Source organism: Salmo trutta, chromosome 2 (assembly GCF_901001165.1).
Source record: "Salmo trutta chromosome 2, fSalTru1.1, whole genome shotgun sequence".
NCBI lineage: Eukaryota > Metazoa > Chordata > Actinopteri > Salmoniformes > Salmonidae > Salmo > Salmo trutta.
This window is the reverse complement of record NC_042958.1, coordinates 12885587-12906511: the sequence shown is the minus strand read 5'-3', so window position 1 is coordinate 12906511 and position 20925 is coordinate 12885587. Positions and strand designations below refer to the sequence as shown.

The 20925-nt window shown below is 45.0% G+C and overlaps 1 protein-coding gene across 1 annotated transcript in view; it reads right to left on the bottom strand.

The window, feature by feature from the left end:
* The window catches only part of LOC115150820 (carboxypeptidase A6), a 38611-nt gene that overhangs the window by 14574 nt on the left and 3112 nt on the right, over positions 1-20925 (bottom strand). The window contains exon 2 of the mRNA XM_029694533.1: positions 4237-4312. Within this exon, the coding sequence (XP_029550393.1) occupies positions 4237-4312 (76 nt within the window). The remainder of the gene's footprint in view (positions 1-4236; positions 4313-20925) is intronic.

Sequence of the window (20925 nt, the reverse complement as noted above, 5' to 3'; positions counted from 1 at the left end):
CACTGCTCAACATATCCCACCACTGACAAACACTGCTCAACACATCCCACCACTGCTCAAAACATTCTAAACTGGGACGGCTGCATCCACGGGCAAATGTGAATTTATCAATTCGACTCAGTTTTCATATATTAACCTTGACCACCCAGGCAGGTTCCAGGCCCATTTTCATACTTCACTAATAACATCAGTCCCACTGCTGGGAGTTTATCTTCAAGGGAAGAAAAGAGTAGGAAGGTCGCCGGTGTTCTCGGCATTGCTGTGTAATTGTTCCCAAATGGTATTGGGAATGTCACAGGCCACAGCAGACGCTTTCTCGCCTTCTCCGGGGAGCTTGAAGGTTTTTTCAACTACAACGGTCAATGAACCAGATGTCTTTCTGACTGTACCGTGAACTGCCTCATTTACCTCTCTGTAAAATTAGCCAGAAGAAGAATGTACACTAACTACATTATGATTACTATGGTTCTCTGTTGGTTTTATCATGGCCTATTTTACCGTTCTACTAATGTCACGGTTGTCGTAAGGAGAAGCGGAGCGTGTGTGTCGTCCCACATTTTATTTACACTGTGAAACTATGCAATACATATTGGAGATCATTGGAGATCATCCCAAACAAAACCCCAACATAGAAATACGGCGGCTCTGGTGCAGTAAGCAGAACCTTCTCATCCCGCAGATCCTCCTACAGAGGAGGCGGCTCCGGTTCAGGGCGTAACCCCCACTCCGCCCGCTGATCCCTCCGATTTTGTGTCACCGGACTGTGGATCATCACCGGGGGTTCTGGACTGCCGACTGCCGCTGGAGGTTCTGGACTGCGGACCGCCGCTGGAAGTTCTGGACTGCGGACCACCGCTGAAGACTCCGGACTGGGGGCCGTCTCAGGAGGCTCCGGACTGTGGGCCGTCTCAGGAGGTTCTGGACTGTAAAGCGTCGCCGGAAGCTCTGGACTGGGAACTGTCGCCGGAAGCTCTAGACTGGGAACTGTCGCCGGAAGCTCTAGACTGGGAACTGTCGCCGGAAGCTCTAGACTGGGAACTGTCGCCGGAAGCTCTAGACTGGGAACTGTCGCCGGAAGCTCGGGAATGGGAACTGTCGCCGGAAGCTCGGGAATGGGAACTGTCGCCGGAAGCTCGGGAATGGGAACTGTCGCCGGAAGCTCTGGACTGGGACTGCGCACTGGAGGCCTGATGCGTGGGGCTGGCACAGGTGGCGCCAGATTAGTAACACACACCTCAGGGCAAGTGCGAGGAGCAGGCACAGGGCGTACCAGGCTGAATAGACTCACAGGAGGCCGGGTACGTGGGGCAGACACAGGATATACTGGGCCGTGGAGGCGCACTGGAAATCTCGAGCGTAGAGCTGGCACAATCCGCCATGGCTGGATGCTCAACCTAGCTCGACAAATGTGGGGCGCGGGCACAGATCGCACCGGCCTGTGAATGCGCCCTGGCGACACAGTGCGCATCACCGCATAACACGGTGCTTGCTTCATCACTCGCTCCCCACAGTAAGCACGGGGAGTTGGCTCAGGTCTCCAACCTGACTCTGCCAATCTCCCCGTGTGCCCCCCCCCCCTCTCGCACTTGCCTCGTGGCTGGTATAGTACCTCGTAATATCGCAGCTCCGCTTTAGCTGCCTCAATTTCCTCCTTTGGACGGCGATACTCCCCAGCCTGACTCCAGGGTCCTTTCCCGTCCAGAATTTCCTCCCAAGTCCATTCCTGTTTCTCCTGGTCCTTTGGTGGTGGGAGATTCTGTCACGGTTGTCGTAAGGAGAAGCGGACCAAAGTGCAACGTGTGTGTCGTTCCACATTTTATTTACACTGTGAAACTATGCAATACAAAAACAACAAACCGTGACGCAGAGGTGAAACATACACTGACTCAAAGATAATCTCCCACAAACCCAGGTGGGAAAAAAACCCTACTTAAGTATGATCTCCAATTAGAGACAACGAGGACCAGCTGCCTCTAATTGGAGATCATCCCAAACAAAACCCCAACATAGAAATACAAAACTAGAACCTGAACATAGAAATAGAAAACATAGAAGAAGAAAACCAGTCACGCCCTGACCTACTCTACCCTAGAAAAGAACATCTTTCTATGGTCAGGATATGACAAGTAAGCTATGTAGAATTGTTTTAAGAAGGTCAAACCAAGGATAATTTAGCTATTTGATTTAGCATTTTAAGATCTCTTGAAGTATCAAAAAAAAAATATATATATATATTTTTTTTTATTAACAAATATTTTTGGCCTTACTGCCATTAGCCCATACAAAACGCATTGAATAACAGATTCACTACATGGAACAACAGATAGTCCCCCAAAAATATAAAAAGGAAGTTTGTTCTGAAGTGTCCCTCCTATTATTGGGTATGACGCTACAAGTTTGGCACACCTGTATTTGGTGAGTTTCTCCCATTCTTCTCTGCACATCCGCTCAAGCTCTGTCAGGTTGGATGGGGAGGGTCGCTGCACAGCTATTTTCAGGTCTCTCCAGAGATGTTCGATTGGATTCTAGTACGGGCTCTGGCTGGGCCACTCAAGGACATTCAGAGACTTGTTCCCGTAGCCACTCCTGCATTGTCTTGGCTGTGTGCTTAGGGTCGTTGTCCTGTTGGAAGGTGAACCATCACCCCAGTCTGAGGTCCTGAGCGATCTGGAGCAGGTTTTCATCAATGATCTCTCTGTATTTTGCTCCGTTCATCTTTCCCTCGATCCTGAATAGTCTCCCAGTCCCTGCCGCTGAAAAACATCCCCACAGCATGATGCTGTCACCACCATGCTTCACCGTAGGGATGGTGCCAGGTTTCCTCTAGATGTGACGCTTGGCATTCAGGCCAAAGAGTTCAATCTTGGTTTCATCAGACCAGAGAATCTTGTTTCTCATGGTCTGAGAGTCTTTAGGTGCCTTTTGGCAAACTCCAAGCAGGCTGTCATGTGCCTTTTACTGAGGAGTGGCTTCTGTCTGGCCACTCTACCAAAAAGGCCTGATTGGTGGAGTGCTGCAGAAATGGTTGTCCTTCTGGAAGGTTCTCCCATCTCCACAGAGGAACTCTAGAGCTCTGTCAGAGTGACCATCTGGTTCTTGGTCACCTCCCTGACCAAGGCCTTTCTCCCCAGATTGCTGAGGCTGGTCGGGTGGCCAGCTCTAGGAAGAATCTTGGTGGTTCTAAACTTCTTCCATATAAGAATGATGGAGGACACTGTGTTCCTGGGGACCTTCAATGCTTCAGAAATGTTTTGGTACCCTTTTCCAGATCTGTGCCTCAACACAATCCTGTCTCGGAGCTCTACGGACAATTCCTTTGACCTCATGGCTTGGTTTTTGCTCTGACATGCACTGTCAACTGTGGGACCTTATATAGACAGGTGTGTGCCTTTCCAAATCATGTCCAATCAATTAAATGTATCACAGATGGACTCTAATCAAGTTGTAGAAACATCTCAACGATGATCAATGGAAACAGGATGCACCTGAGCTCAATTTCGAGTCTCATAGCAAAATGTCTGAATACTTATGTAAATAAGGTATTTTTGAATTTTTTGCAACAACAAAAAAATAGTTTTTTCTTTGTCAATATAGAGTATTGTGTGTATATTGCTGAGGATTTTTTTTATTTAATCGTTTTCAGAATAAGGCTGTAATGTACAAAATGTGGAAAAAGTCAAGGGGTTTGAATACTTTCTGAAGGCACTGTATATTTCCATACATTTTTCCAACTGGTACAGGGGACATTCAGGCGAGTCTTGTGAGGCCTGGTGGGTGTCCAAGAGCAAAACAACTGACATGTACATGAGAGTCTCACCTTTGCACAGAGGGGTCATATTAGTGTGATGCCCAAATGGTTTGGACGCTACAGACATAAGTACCAACTTCAGACAAGTCTCCTGACACTTGACGAGTCTACTGACACCATTGTGTTCATCTTTCCATAGAGGGGTCATAGTAGTTTGTAGACCAAACCATTCGGACGCTATTGACAGTTTTGTGAGAAGACTGATTTCAGGATGTTTCATGGTCTGATAAACACTGCTTTAGCTCTGTCACCTTTCACCGCAGATGCGGAAGTGCGACATAGGTGGATGCAGTGGACAGAGACTCATCCAATGCAAAAATCCAAATCTCTAGCTTAAACTAACAGATTTTTATAATAATTGTGTGTGTGTGAGTGAGTGAGTGAGACATAGAGAGACAGAGAGACTATTGAAGACAAGACATCATTACCTTGATGTTTCCCAGGAGTTTTTTCAGCACCTGAACCTCCTCTTTGTTGCTGGGAGTTATCCTGAAGACTTGATCCCTGAAGATGCAGAGGGAAGCAGTTAAGTTATCCTGAAGACTTGATCACTGAAGAAGCAGAGGGAAGCAGTTAAGTTATCATGAAGATTTGATCCCTGAAGAAGCAGAGGGAAGCAGTTAAGTTATCCTGAAGACTTGATCACTGAAGAAGCAGAGGGAAGCAGTTAAGTAACATGTTATATATGCTGCTTCTACTATACAGTCAAGGAAGTTACTATACTGAAAACAAATATAAACGCAAAGTGTTGGTCCAATGTTTCATGAGCTGAAATAAAAGATCCCAGAAATGTTCCATACTCACAAAAAGCTTGTTTCTCTAAAATGTTGTGCACAAATGTATTTACATCCCTGTTAGTGAGAATTTCTCCTTTGCCAAGATAATCCATCCACCTGACTGGTGTGGCATATCAAGAAGCTGATTAAACAGCATGATCATTCAACAGGTGCACCTTGTGCTGGGGACAATAAAAGGCCACCCTAAAATGTGCAGTTTTGTCACACAACACAATGCCACAGATGCTCAGCTCTTTTGTCGCCAGTTGTTCTCGTGTATCATACAATGCGTCCATATGGCAGAGGAAGAGACATTTATAACTAGAGTGCATAGATGGAGCCCCATCTGTGCAAAAGCCCACCATTCGATTCCATATAGCATTTGTTTTTTATCAGTATAGCCACTCAGCACACTGCACAGCACACTATGCTGTTTCATGCTGCTTGACCATATGGTTCGTAAGAAGTGCCCATCAAGCCAATCCAACTTGTGGGAGGTGCTTCAGGGAGCATGGGGTGAAATCTCTTCAGATTACCTCAACAAATTGTCAACTAGAATGCCAAAGGTCTGCAAGGCTGTAATTGCTGCAAATGGAGGATTCTTTGACGATAGCAAAGTTAGAAGGACACAATTATTATTTCAATTAAAAATCACTATTTATAACCTTGTCAATGTCTTGACTATATTTCCTATTCATTTTGTAACTCATTTCATGTATGTTTTCATGGAAAACAAGGAGATTTCTAAGTGACCCCAAACTTTTGAATGGTAGTATATATTTTTTTCTTTAGGATTTGGGAAATTCTCCCACGACCCCACTTTTATATCAGGCGACCCCACATGGGGTCACGATCCCTAGTTTGGGAACCGCTGTACTACACAGTACAGTATGATAGCGTAGCGCCTATCGTTCTCCTTTACATTTCTAAAGAGATTGAACAGGATCTTAAGCACTTACAAATTCGTAACATAGTGTACGAATTGCAGGATTTAATTTATTTAATTGTATTTATCTTTTTTTGCAGCACAGAACATATCACAAGAAATGGGTGAAGTTGTGAACACAATTGTGCAACACTTTCGGGGACCGGTTTTGGCTCCTGAGGGTTACTTTCAAAACTACTGTCTGAAATTATACAAAATCTTTATAAGGCATCTTTAATTCCCTAGTGACGTGAGAGGATCTTTGTGCGGCTGAGGACTCCCTAGAGTAGGCAGAGGGTGTGGTACTGGTGCTACTAACTACCTCATAATGCCCACCTATCTGTGTCTGTAAGTCATCTGTCCCCTATACAAACCACAGTCAGAATGAAAGAGTTTCATGAATTCAGTCAGATTATAAATTACTTCACCAAGAGCACATCACTCTATGACATTTCTCAGCCATAGTGTCAGTTAATGCATTCTACCTTTTTAAATGACTGGAGAATGACGCTTAATTGCGAGGGAGAGAGGGTTAAGGGAAGGGAAGGGCTGGGTCCTGTTTCAGTGTAAGATCTGGGATAGATGACAGGGTCATACCAGTGCCAAACAATTTGGCTGACAGATCATTATAGGATAGTGTTACCACATCTTGTGTTCCACAAACAGGTGATGTGATGGGACAGAGATTTGTTTTTATAACACAGATTAAATTGAGACATTTGAGAATCAGGGGTCTTAAATAACATGAATGTACATTAAGATCCAAGCATTAAACTAAAGACCTTCCACACACATTTACATCATTTGAAAACATCTAAATGTAGACAAGGCGAACTTAACATAACCTTTACATACCTGGTGAGATTTCAGGAAAATAAAGCATGCCAGTAGTAAGCCTTAGCTCTGATTCAAAACTATGACTCATAGAAAATATACAACCAAAGATATTGTTTAGCCTACTACTGTATATCATTGTATTGAATTTCCCTTATTAACTGGTGCCCTAAATGAACTTTGTTCATTGGTAGCACTGGTTAGGAGCACCAGTGAACAGCATTTAGCACCAGACATTTTTATTTAATTTAAATTGATTTAGATGTAGCTACGCCTAGATTATTTTTGAAGCTCGTCTCCTGAGAAACTATTCGGAGAGCCATTCCTTTCTTCTAATGCCATCTTAAGTTGTTATCCAGCTAGGTTACATCAGAGCCATGTATTTGGGTTACATAACTGAATAAAGTTGTTTGTTATCAAACAAACAGTTAGCGGCCAGCAAGTAGGCTTAGTGTAGAGTCCAAGACATGGTTTATGGAATTATAAATTCATAAATCATGCAAATCCACAATAGAAATAAATAAAATGTAGATCAGGTAACAAGAGTTATAATGTTTGAACAGTTTGGGCTAGAGACAAGTGGTTTGAGCTAGAGAAAAGAGGTTTGGGCTAGAGGCAAGTAGTTTGGGCTTGAGACAAGCGGTTTACACTAGAGACAAGTGGTTTAGGCTAGAGACAAGTGGTTTAGGCTAGAGACAAGTGGTTTGGGCCAGAGACTAGTGGTCTGGGCCAGAGACTAGTGGTCTGGGCCAGAGACAAGCGGTTTCGGCCAGAGACAAGCGGTTTCGGCCAGAGACAATTGGTTTGGGCTAGAGACTAGTGGTTTGAGCTAGAGACTAGTGGTTTGGGCTAGAGACTAGTGGTTTGGGCTAGAGAAAAGAGGTTTGGGCTAGAGACTAGTGGTTTAGGCTAGAGACTAGTGGTTTGGGCTAGAGTCTAGCGGTCTGGGCCAGAGACTAGTGGTCTGGGCCACAGACAAATGGTTTGGGCCAGAGACAAATGGTTTGGAATAGAGACAAATGGTTTGGGATAGAGACAAATGGTTTGGGATAGAGACAAGTGGTTTGGGCTAGAGACTAGTGGTCTGGGCTAGAGACTAGTGGTCTGGGCCAGAGACTAGTGGTCTGGGCCAGAGACAAGCGGTTTGGGATAGAGACAAGTGGTTTGGCCTACAGACAAGCAGTTTGGGCTAGAGACAAGTAGTTTGGGCTAGAGACTAGTGGTTTGGCCTACAGACAAGCGGTTTGGGCTAGAGACAAGGGGTTTGGGCTAGAGACAAGCGGTTTAGGCTAGAGACTAGTGGTTTGGGCTAGAGACAAGTGGTTTGGGCTAGAGACTAGTGGTTAGGGCTAGAGACTAGTGGTTAGGGCTAGAGACTAGTGGTTTGGGCTAGAGACTAGTGGTTTGGGCTAGAGACTAGTGGTTTGGGCTAGAGACTAGTGGTTTCTGCTAGAGACAAGTGGTTTGGGCTAGAGACTAGTGATTTGGGCTAGAGACTAGTAGTTTGGGCTTGTCATGACGTGGCCCTCTTTGGGTATAGCGAGTACCCTCCCCCTCTCTCTTACCATCTCTCTCTCCCTCCTACACCCAGGCTCTGTTATCTCAGGTCATAAATTCCATGAGGAGACTCTCCTCAGGGCCATGCAGTATTGAGAGAGGGTTTCATAGAGAGAACAAAGGAACTTCTTCAACATCACAGAACTTGAGAACTGAACAATGTTCATGTTTTGGAGAATGTGTAAACGGTCGGTGGAGAATCCAGCTACGACCGGTCCATTTTGTTTAATGTTTGTGACCTCATTGAGACAATACAGTCACATTACCATAACTCTGTTTATACAAGAGTCTCCGTTATGAGATTTGCATCTAATTATTGTATAAAATGAATGAGTAAAGATTAAACTATTTGTGAAATTATGTAATGTGATTTTAAACTGTTTAATGAAAGAGAATCCAATTCCCTTTGGAGTTTAACTAAGTCATTGGCCCGCCCCATGAGCACAGACATTGATCTGGCATCATGGGACAGCCTTTTCTGCTGTTCCGAATATAATCCCCACCTGGAGAAGCCCACTGCAGACCATGCGTACCTCAATTAACGAGAGGGCTAAGGTTTGAGTAGAGACCATGCATTCCTCGGTCAGCTGAGGGAGCTATGGTTGTAACGGTTGTTGAATTCCTAACCAAACCACGTGGAGCATTGGTGGAAATGGTTAAACTCTGAGACTATTGATACCTACAGAATAAGAGCAAATCTTCGATACTAATTACTCGTCTGCAGCTAGAATTCATGTCGACCTGGAATGCGAAGCACGACAACCGCCCAAACATCTATTCTATAAGAACATTTCTGAATGTGACTCTGAAGTATCCATTCTAACCATGAAAGACTCCAGGGACGCAAAGAGAAGTTCAGATGAACTTTCCGAAAGATGGACGATTCCAACAGAGATCACGACGACACACTGACCGTAAATATATATATTGATTGCAATTATTCCCGAATGAGTGAGCGTTCATGTGCAAAGGATTAGTATTTCTATCAATATAATTATCAACTGTGTAGTGTCTTTTGTCTTTCGCGCCCTTCTCAGTCCCTTTGTCTACCAAGCCGCCATATCGGTTTAGCCCACTAGGGAACATCCCCTATCATTTCCTTGTAACCATATCTACTTTGTTTGTTTGTTTATGCATTTCTGTGATTATTTAGTTAGTTAGTAAATAAATGATTAAGACAATTGCTGTATGAAAGATTCATAGTGAAGGCTGGGTTCGTGCAGAGAACCAACAATTTACGACGTTTGGAATGAGACTAACGTGAGGTAAAGAATAATTCATTAATTAGAAGACTAATTGATCAGATATTAAAATATCTGAAGAGTTATATTAGGAAAATTATAACTTTGTAATCTGAAGATTTTCCTTGGTGCCCTGACTTCCTAGTTAATTATATTTACATGATTAGTTTAAATCACATAATAATAACAGAGAATTGATTTGATAAAATAACAGTCTTCACTTTAATGATGCCAAAGACACGACAGGCTAGAGACAATTGGTTTGGGCTAGAGACTAGTGGTTTGGGCTAGAGACAATTGGTGTGGGCTAGAGACTAGTGGTGTGGGCTAGAGACAATTGGTGTGGGCTAGAGACTAGTGGTTTGGGCTAGAGACTAGTGTTTTGGGCTAGAGACTAGTGGTTTGGGCTAGAGACTAGTGGTTTGGGCTAGAGACTAGTGGTTTGGGCTAGAGACTAGTGGTTTGGGCTAGAGACTAGTGGTTTGGGCTAGAGACTAGTGGTCTGGGCTAGAGACTAGTGGTCTGGGCTAGAGACTAGCAGTTTAGACTAGAGACAATTGTAAAGGTGTGAAGCATGACGGTTTAGGGGCTGGGCTACACACTGCGTGCACAATTATTAGGCAAATTGTATTCCTCGGGATTCATTTTATTGTTGAACAAACACAATGCTCTCAGTCAATCCAAAATGTTATTGAACCTCAAACCTGAATGTTTAACAAAGGAAAAGTGAGTTTTGTCTGTCTTTCTCAGGGAAATATATGTGTGCACAATTATTAGGCAACTATTAGTGTGCAGAATTATTAGGCAACTAAATTACAAAAATAATTTCTCTCAACTCACTTGTTTATTCTCAATTTTTAGAGTAAGTATAACAGATAAGTAACACAAAATGACAATTATATAACATTTTTGGCCTTTCAAAAATATTCAGTGACCAATATAGCCACCATTATTTTCAATAACTGCCATGAGCCTTCCATCCATGCAGTCTGTCAGTTTATTGATCTGTTCACAATCAATTTTCGCTGAAGCAGCAACCACAGTCTCCCAAATGCTGTTCAAAAAGGTGTATTGTCTTCCATCACTGTAAATCTCACGTTTGAGAAGGGCCCACAAGTTCTCAATAGGATTTAAGTCAGGTGAGGAAGGGGGCCAGGTCGTTATTCAGGCATCATTGAGGCCCTTGCTGGCTAGCCAAGCAGTGGAGTACTTGGATGCATGTGATGGAGCATTGTCCTGCATAAAGATCATGGCCTTCTAAAATGCTGAGGGCTTCTTCCTGTACCACTGTTTGACGAAAGAATCTTCCAGAAACTGGCAGTAGGTTTGGGAGTTGAGTTTCAGTCCATCTTCAACCCGAAAAGGTCCAACTACCTCATCCTCAATGATAGCAGCCCATACCAGTACCCCTCCTTCACCTTGCTGGCACCTGACTCAAAGTGGTGCCCTGTGTCCATTACTGATCCAGCCACGGGCCCATCCATTTGGTCCATCAAGAGTCACTTTCATTTCATCTGTCCATAGAACCTTTGAAAAATCTGTCTTCAGGTATTTCTTTGCCCAATCTTGACGCTTCAACTTATGAATCTTATTCAGTGGTGGTATTGTTTCAGTCTTCTTGACCTTGACCATGTCTCTGAGCACTTGACACCTTGTACTTCTGAACACTCCAGGTAGGTTGCAGTTCTGGAATGCGGTGGCACTGGAGGATAATGGGTTCCTGGTAGTTTGAAGTTTAATTCTTCTCAAGTCTTTTGCAGTTAATTTGCGCCTTTTCTTCCCCATGCGTTTCTTGCGCCCCAGTTGACTATTCGCAACAAAACGTTTGAATGTCCGGTGGTCACACCTCAATAGTTTAGCTATTTAAAGAGTGTCGCATCCATCTGAAAGGCATTTTACATTTTTGGTTTTTCAGTGTCAGTTAAATTTCATTTTTGGCCCATTTTACCTGAGGTAATGAGGCTGCCTAATAATTATGCACACCTTGATATAAGGTGTTATTCACTTTTGCCACACCCTCCCTCATTACACAAATACACTGCTCAAAAAAATAAAGGGAACACTAAAATAACACATCCTAGATCTGAATGAATGAAATAATCTTATTAAATACTTTTTTCTTTACATAGTTGAATGTGCTGACAACAAAATCACACAAAAATAATCAATGGAAATCCAATTTATCAACCCATGGAGGTCTGGATTTGGAGTCACACTCAAAATTAAAGTGGAAAACCACACTACAGGCTGATCCAACTTTGATGTAATGTCCTTAAAACAAGTCAAAATGAGGCTCAGTAGTGTGTGTGGCCTCCACGCGCCTGTATGACCTCCCTACAACGCCTGGGCATGCTCCACCCTGATGAGGTGGCGGATGGTCTCCTGAGGGATCTCCTCCCAGACCTGGACTAAAGCATCCGCCAACTCCTGGACAGTCTGTGGTGCAATGTGGCATTGGTGGATGGAGCGAGACATGATGTCCCAGATGTGCTCAATTGGATTCAGGTCTGGGGAACAGGCGGGCCAGTCCATAGCATCAATGCCTTCCTCTTGCAGGAACTGCTGACACACTCCAGCCACATGAGGTCTAGCATTGTCTTGCATTAGGAGGAACCCAGGGCCAACCGCACCAGCATATGGTCTCACAAGGGGTCTGAGGATCTCATCTCGGTACCTAATGGCAGTCAGGCTACCTCTGGCGAGCACATGGAGGGCTGTGCGGCACCCCAAAGAAATGCCACCCCACTGACCCACCACCAAACCGGTCATGCTGGAGGATGTTGCAGGCAGCAGAATGTTCTCCACGGCGTCTCCAAACTCTATCACGTCTGTCACGTGCTCAGTGTGAACCTGCTTCATCTGTGAAGAGCACAGGGCACCAGTGGCAAATTTATCAATCTTGGTCTTCTCTGGCAAATGCCAAACGTCCTGCACGGTGTTGGGCTGTAAGCACAACCCCCACCTGTGGACATCGGGCCCTCATACCACCCTCATGGAGTCTGTTTCTGACCGTTTGAGCAGACACATGCACATTTGTGGCCTGCTGGAGGTCATTTTGCAGGGCTCTGGCAGTGCTCCTCCTGCTCCTCCTTGCACAAAGGCGGAGGTAGCGGTCCTGCTGCTGGGTTGTTGCCCTCCTACGGCCTCCTCCACGTCTCCTGATGTACTGGCCTGTCTCCTGGTAGCGCCTCCATGCTCTGAACACTACGCTGACAGACACAGCAAACCTTCTTGCCACAGCTCGCATTGATGTGCCATCCTGAATGAGCTGCACTACATGAGCCACTTGTGTGGGTTGTAGACTCCGTCTCATGCTACCACTAGAGTGAAAGCACCGCCAGCATTCAAAAGTGACCAAAACATCAGCCAGGAAGCATAAGAACTGAGAAGTGGTCTGTGGTCACCACCTGCCGAACCACTCCTTTATTGGGGGTGTCTTGCTAATTGCCTATAATTTCCACCTGTTGTCTATTCCATTTGCACAACAGCATGTGAAATTTATTGTCAATCAGTGTTGCTTCCTAAGTGGACAGTTTGATTTCACAGAAGTGTGATTGACTTGGAGTTACATTGTGTTGTTTAAGTGTTCCCTTTATTTTTTTGAGCAGTGTACATATCACCTGAAAATGATTAAATCCAATAAGCATTCAAGTTTATATGGTTTGGAGTTGGAAAATGTGAATAGAAACAATGATAAGATCAGAATACTCACTTGCCTAATAATTGTGCACCCAGTGTATAGTAGGCCCTGCTCACAGGTGGTACAGTGAAGCCTAATCAGACTTGCCCGTGTGCATCATGCTTCTCGCAGGTGAGGTGCAAAGGGAAGTGAGCACTGGAGTACCGGACTTTCAGGTAAGAAAGGGTTTACAGAGCGGCAAATGAAGTGGGTTTTTATATATTTCAAATTGGCCAATTTTTTAAAACTAATTTACCAATCACATCATGTTATCTTTTGTATTCCTATTTTGATTGGTCCCTGAACCCATAAAGACAATGTAGAAATATATAAAACCCGTCTTAACTTCCCCATCTGTTGGACCTAAAGTCTGAGGCAAAGAGCCTATAGCCTATAAAACTATAGGTTTGAAAACTCTGTGGCTGAGAGCCGAAGCACCTTTATCAACTTCCAATCCACTGTCCTCCAAGAGTTCCTGAATGTTCTGTTTACTCTCACAGGTGAGGTGAAATTATACAATGTAGTCTAGCCTATTGACTTTGCACGCACCGGTCAATACAAATGTAACAACTTTGCTCCCAACGGCACATATCATTTTGCCATTCAATGTAGCTTATTATCTGGGTGAATATTTCTCTAGGCGCAATGGTGCTAAATCTAAATTCCAGGTCACACAGCAAAATACTTAGGGGGATGTACGAACAGAGCCCTGACCCTGACTATGAAACACATTGGTGAAAATAACCAAAAAATCCATACCACATTATTAGATTCAGTAGCAAACAACGTCAATCATATGACTGTTTGAAGCCCTGGCAATTCCTTTCAGGTGTAAACATGGGAAACAGATGAATGAAAAACACTTACCGTAAATTCCGGACCAGGCTTTGAACCTCGCGGCTTAAACAATGACGCAGCTAATATATGGATTTTTCCCTCTTTCAATTTTTTTTTTCTCCAAAAAAACACATTCTGTGACGTGCTCAGTTTTTGGGCGGCATGAAGCTTTTATTAGACCAATGAAATTGCCGAACGGGTTAAGGTCAAACAACTTGTTTACTGTTTAGATTAAATCGAGCGCTCTCAAACTTCCCATCATTCTGATTATGGTAGTCATTTTGTCACCCTCATCATGGCAAAGACACGGAGAAATGCATATGATGCAGCTTTCAAGTTGAAGGCGATTGATCTGGCTGTTGGAAAAGGAAATAGAGCTGCTGCACGGGAGCTTGGTCTTAATGAGTCGATGATAAGACGTTGGAAACAGCAGCGTGAGGAATTGACTCAAAAAGACAACTAAAGCAAAAGACAACTAAAGCTTACTGCTAATTTTTTATTTTTTGTTACAAGCCGTGTTTTGTTAAAGCCTATTTATTTTTGTTACAAGCCGTGTTTCGTTAAGGCCTATTTATTTTTGTTACAAGCCGTGTTTCGTTAAAGCCTGTGTAAAGTTCATTTGTTTCAATGTACCGGTAGGCACCTGCGGCTTATAGACGTGCGGCTTATTTATGTTCAAAATAATATTTTTTTTTTAAATTCAGTGGGTGCGGCTTATGTTCAGGTGCGCTTAATAGTCTGGAAATTACGGTAATCTGATTCTGATGTTCCATGGGGGCTAGTAGTCAATTCTTATTCTCATCTGTCTAACACTGCTTCTGAATCTCCTGTCTTCATAGGATATAAAGGCAATCCCTAGACACACTGAAAATGTATCTCCACTAACGATACCGTCATAAAGACAACAACATCATAAGAAGGAAACCACTCTGCTAGACCCACAACTATCCCTTGTGTTTGACTAACTGAAACCATATCAACCACCTAAGCTTAGTATCTGGTTTCATGGATTGGCTTTCATATTTCTCCACACAGTAAATCAACTCAGCGACCAGATTCATACTGTACTGTAAAGCTTTGCATAGGAATCCATTTCCAGTCCGGTTTAAATGACATTTGAAATGAAACTATTAACAGTATAGCTGCATGAGTGTGGTATTTCAACAAAACAGAAACAACTGTTCCCTATAAACTCTTAATGAAAGTGTGTCACAAATGGGACATGGCATAGTTCAGCACCTGTCACAGACACCTTTCGTTAGGCTATATCCAAGCTCTCTTTAATGTTACATTCCTGTGGGAACTCATAATATTAACTTTATTATAAACGTAAAAAGCCATCACAACTAGGCTATAGACCTGTGCAGTACAACACGCCCATGTTCATGTCCACGATCCACTAGTTGTAAGTGCTTGCGAGATTGCCTGGGTTTCCAAGGATTTGTCGGTGCCACTGACAGATGAAGAGCAATCACTAACACACACACACAAGCACACACAGACGCACACAGTGCTTGACTTGGACTGAAATAGGTGCTGGTACTGTTTATATTTAGGTGCAGGAGTTCCACAATACTGTTGAGCTAATATTCTATAAGAGGAACAGGAGCTCAAGCAGTAGAACAGTGAAGTTTCCGGAACTCAGCTCTCGCTCTCTATCTCTCTCTCTCTCACTCCCTGTCTCACTCCCTCTCTCAAATTCAAATTCAAGCTGCTTTATTGGCATGAAAAACATTGTGTCAATATTGCCAAAACAACAATATAATAATACAAAAATATCTCTCTCTCTATCTATCTTTCACTCCCTCTATCTATCTCTCACTCCCTCTCTCTCTCTATCACTCTCTCTCTCTCACTCTCTATATCTCACTCCCTATAGCTCTCTCTCTCACTCTCTCTATTTCTCTTCCTCACTCCCTATAGCTCTCACTCTCCCCCTCTCTATTTCTCTTCCTCACTCCCTATAGCACTCTCTCTCTCCCTCTGTCAATTTATCCCTTTCTCTATCATGTTTCCATTTTCCACCAGGTCTTTCACACTGTGACACAGGGTGTTGTGGCCCCCTTAAACAAAGGTGGCCCAGGGCCGCTTATAGGGATGAGGGAGAGAGGGAACAAAAGGGCATTACACCCCACTCCAGCGGCCACAAGAAATGCCACCAACAGCCTTTCCCCAATGCTACATGTAGCCTCAATGCCTACAGGTTAGAGCATGACTTAGAGACCGTTTATCTAGGGCAAAATCCCTTTCCATCCCAAACTTGAAAACTGTGTAGCTCATGCAACTTCCAATACACCATTTAGTTCTACTCCAGTTTAGTTCTACTCCAGAAAAGCGTTTTATCATCACCCAAATTGACCCATCTTTTCCTTGTCATAGCGATCCCCATGGATCATAGACTCTCTGTCAAAACGCTGGCACTGCCTTCTCTGTGTGTCTCGGTGTGTCTCGGTGTGTTAAAAGCCTGCTGTGCACTGGTAGCTTTCCTTTCTAGGCTAAAGCTGTGTTTTAAGCTGTCAATCTGACATTTCACTCAGCTCTCTCTATGGCAGTAACCTTTTAACTGAGCCCTTGGCACTAAGACAGAAGGTACTTCTCTGTAGTCTTTTTGGATACTGAGAGAAATTATATTATCGCTCCACTCTGTGGGCCCACCTTCAATATACCCAACTCTGTGTGTCCCATTGTTGAGGGAATAGGGGCACATAGTACTTCTGTATCACAATATCAAGATCTGACAAGTGTACTGTATTCAGTGTTTCCCCTTTATGCATTTAGTTGCGGCACACAAATTGTGGCTGCCACTGCAAAAAAACTAAAATATATATTAATAATAATAATAATATTTTGTTTCGGGATGATAAAATGTGTTCAGTGTAAACTTAGATAAAAAACATGAGCTGGCGCACACCCAGAATAATAGTTTGTGTGGAGGTGCTGACTAACGGTGAATAAACTAGAAACTATCAAAATAAAGACAGTCGCACACTCCATGTGTAATCTCCCAGCAATGTAATGGGTATTTACCAACGTTTCGGCATCACTGTGCCTTCCTCAGAGTAATGTCATGATTTTGATAGTTTTCAGTGTAAACTTAAACAACTAAAACCAGATATAAAGTATGTATGAAAAAAATGTTGTGGTATGGGGCCCCGATGGATTTTGTTATAATGTTTGAGTCACTCAGATAGCATAAGAACACGGCATTAGTGTCACGGATCCCTCTGGAACTGTCCTTACGCACACGTGGCCCCTATTCCCATTGATTAGTCATTGTATGAGTGTGCCCTTTGTTCACCATTGCCCTGTTGATTATTGTTGCTATGTCCATTGGTCGTGTGAGTACCTGTGCTATGTTGTTTTGGCTTTCGTGCCACGTATATTGTGCAGATGATTACGGGTCTCGTCCCGTGTGATAATCATTGTGCGATTGTGTATTTATTCAAGGTACTCCTCGCTCTTTTGTTTGGGTTTCAACTAGAGGTCGACTGATTATGATTTTTCAACGCCGATACCGATTGTTGGAGGACCAAAAAAGCCGATACCGATTAATCGGACGATTTTTATTTATATATTTGTAATAATGATAATTACAACAATACTGAATGAACACTTTAACTTAATATAATACATCAATAAAATCAATTTAGTCCCAAATAAATAATGAAAAGTTAAATTTGGTTTCATAACGCAAAAACAAACTGTTGGAGAAGAAAGTAAAAGTGCAATATGTGCCATGTAAAAAAGCTAACGTTTAAGTTCCTTGCTCAGAACATGAGAACATATGAAAGCTGGTGGTTCCTTTTAACACGAGTCTTCAATATTCCCAGGTAAGAAGTTTTAGGTTGTAGTTATTATAGGACTATTTCTCTCTATACCATTTGTATTTCACATACCTTTGACTATTGGATGTTCTAATAGCTACTTTAGTATTGGCAGCCTAATCTCGGGAGTTGATAGGCTTGAAGTCATAAACAGCGCAATGCTTGAAGCACAGCGAAGAGCTGCTGGCAAATGCAGGAAAGTGCTGTTTGAATGAATGCTTACGAGCCTGCTGCTGCCTACCACCACTCAGACTGCTCTTTCAAATCATAGACCTAATTATAATATAATAAACACACAGAAATACGAGCCTTAGGTCATTAATATGGTCGAATCCGGAAACTATCATCTCGAAAACAAAAGTTTTTTTGCTTTCAGTGAAATACGGAACCGTTCCGTATTTTATCTAACAGGTGTCATCCCTAAGTCTAAATATTACATTGCACAACCTTCAATATTATGTACAATTCTGTCAAATTAATTACGGTCTTTGTTAGTAAGAAAACGTCTTCACACAGTTCGCAACGAGCCAGGCGGCCCAAACTGCTGCATATACCCCGACTCTGCTTGCACAGAACGCAAGAGAAGTGACACAAATTCCCGAGTTAAAAGAAATTCATGTTAGCAGGCAATATTAACTAAATATGTAGGTTTAAATATATATACTTGTGTATTGATTTTAAGAAAGGCATTGATGTTTATGGTTAGGCACACATTGGTGCAACGAGTGATTTTTTTTTTCTCGTGAATGCGCTTGTTAAATCACCCGTTTGGCGAAGTAGGCTGTGATTCAATGATAAATGAACAGGCACCGCATCGATTATATGCAACGCAGGACACGTTAGATAAACTAGTAATATCATCAACCATGTGTAGTTAACTAGTGATTATGTTAAGATTGATAGTTTTTTATAAGATAAGTTTAATGCTAGCTAGCAACTTACCTTGGCTCCTTGCTGCACTGGCATAACAGGTAGTCAGCCTGCCACGCAGTCTCCTCGTGGAGTGCAATGTAATCGGCCATAATCGTTGTCCAAAAATGACGATTACCGATTGTTATGAAAACTTGAAATCGGCGAAATCCTGATCGACCCGCACTGCGTTCCTGTGATCGCCCTCGAGGGCGTTGCGCTGCGGAGGCAGCGCATCGGGGGGGGGGGGGGGGGGGGGGGGGCACTGTCATGGTTCCCTCCGGAACTGTCATTACGCACACCGGGTCCCTATTCCCATTGATTAGTAATTGTATGAGTGTGCCCTTTGTTCACCATTGTCCTGTTGATTATTGTTGCTATGTCCATTGGTCGTGTGAGTACCTGTGCTGTGTGTTTTGGCTTTCGTGCCACGTATATTGTGCAGATGATTACGGGTCTCGTCCCGTGTGATAATCATTGTGAGATTGCGTATTTATTCAAGGTACTCCTCGCTCTTTTGTTTGGGTTTCTACCCTGTGTTTTGTATACGTGTTTGTTTGGTATTCGTCCCCGTGCCTTTACACGGCACGCTGTAATTTGGGAAATAAAACCCCCTATTACACATTCCTGCGCCCGTCTCCAGATCTATTTATATCATCATGACAATAAGCCATGGAAAAGGTTGTAGAATTGCAGGAAATTAGCTTTAAAACAGAAATGTTTCTCTCAGCCCCATGAAAAAAAAACATTTGCATTGCAGGAAACTAGCTTTAAAACTGTAAAATGTTCTCTCCGCCTGTAACGGCTGTCGTCTGAAGAAGTGGACCAAGGTGCAGCGGAGTTAGTGTTCATTATTAGAATTTAATGTAAACAACGTGAACACTATACAAAACAAGAAAATGAGCAAACCGACAGCAAACAGTCCTGTCTGGAACAAAACACTGACAGAAACAATTACCCACAAACCCAAAGGAAAAACATGCTCCTTATGTGTGACTCCCAATCAGCAGCAACGAGCTTCAGCTGTGCCTGATTGGGAGCCACACACACGGCCCAAAACAAAGAAATACAAAAACATAGAAAAAGGAACATAGAACGCCCACCCAATGTAACACCCTGGCCTAACCAAAATAAAGAACAAAAACCCCTCTCTCTGGCCAGGGCGTTACAGTACCCCCCCCCAAAGGTGCGGACTCCGGCCGCAAAACCTGACTCTGAAGGGGAGGGTCCGGGTGGGCCTTCTTACGGCGGCGGCTCAGGTGCGGGACGTGGCCTCTGCTCCACCCTTGACGTCGCCCTCTTCGGTGGCGCACCTGGCCGCGCCGAAGGTCTGGTGGGCGACACTGACTGCACCCGGCTGGCGGCCGGCGATGGTTGCGCCCGGCTGGCGGGCGGCGATGGTTGCGCCCGGCTGGCGGGCGGCGATGGTTGCGCCCGGCTGGCGGGCGGCGATGGTTGCGCCCGGCTGGCGGGCGGCGATGGTTGCGCCCGGCTGGCGGGCGACCCTTGTTGCGCCCGGCTGGCGGGCGACCCTGGCTGCGCCCGGCTGGCGGGCGGCGATGGTTGCGCCTGGCTGGCGGGCGACCCTGGCTGCTCTGACGGCACTGACCCAGGATTCACCAGGCTGGGGAGACATGACAGAGGCCTAGCCCTAGGCGTAGGCACAGGACTCACCGGGCTGGCGGGCGTCCCTGGCCACTCCGGCAGTTCGGGGCAGTCTGGCCACTCCGGCAGGTCGGGGCAGCCTGGCCACTCCGGCAGGTCGGGGCAGCCTGGCCACTCCGGCAGGTCGGGGCAGCCTGGCCACTCCGGCAGGTCGGGGCAGCCTGGCCACTCCGGCAGGTCGGGGCAGCCTGGCCACTCCGGCAGGTCGGGGCAGTCTGGCCACTCCGGCAGGTCGGGGCAGTCTGGCCACTCCGGCAGTTCCGCGCAGTCTGGCCACTCCGGCAGTTCCGCGCAGTCTGGCCACTCCGGCAGTTCCGCGCAGTCTGGCCACTCCGGCAGTTCCGCGCAGTCTGGCCCCTCCGGCAGTTCCGCGCAGTCTGGCCACTCCGGCAGTTCCGCGCAGTCTGGCCACTCCGGCAGTTCCGCGCAGTCTGGCCACTCCGGCAGTTCCGCGCAGTCTGGCCACTCCGGCAGTTCAGCGCAGTCTGGCCACTCCGGCAGTTCAGCGCAGTCTGGCCACTCCGGCAGTTCAGCGCAGTCTGGCCACTCCGGCAGTTCAGCGCAGTCTGGCCACTCCGGCAGTTCAGCGCAGTCTGGCCACTCCGGCAGTTCAGCGCAGTCTGGCCACTCCGGCAGTTCAGCGCAGTCTGACCTCTCTGGCGACTGTTGACTGGCGGGCAGCTCTGACGACTGTTGACTGGCGGGCAGCTCTGACGACTGTTGACTGGCGGGCAGCTCTGACGACTGTTGACTGGCGGGCAGCTCTGACGACTGTTGACTGGCGGGCAGCTCTGACGACTGTTGACTGGCGGGCAGCTCCGACGACTGTTGACTGGCGGGCAGCTCCGACGACTGTTGACTGGCGGGCAG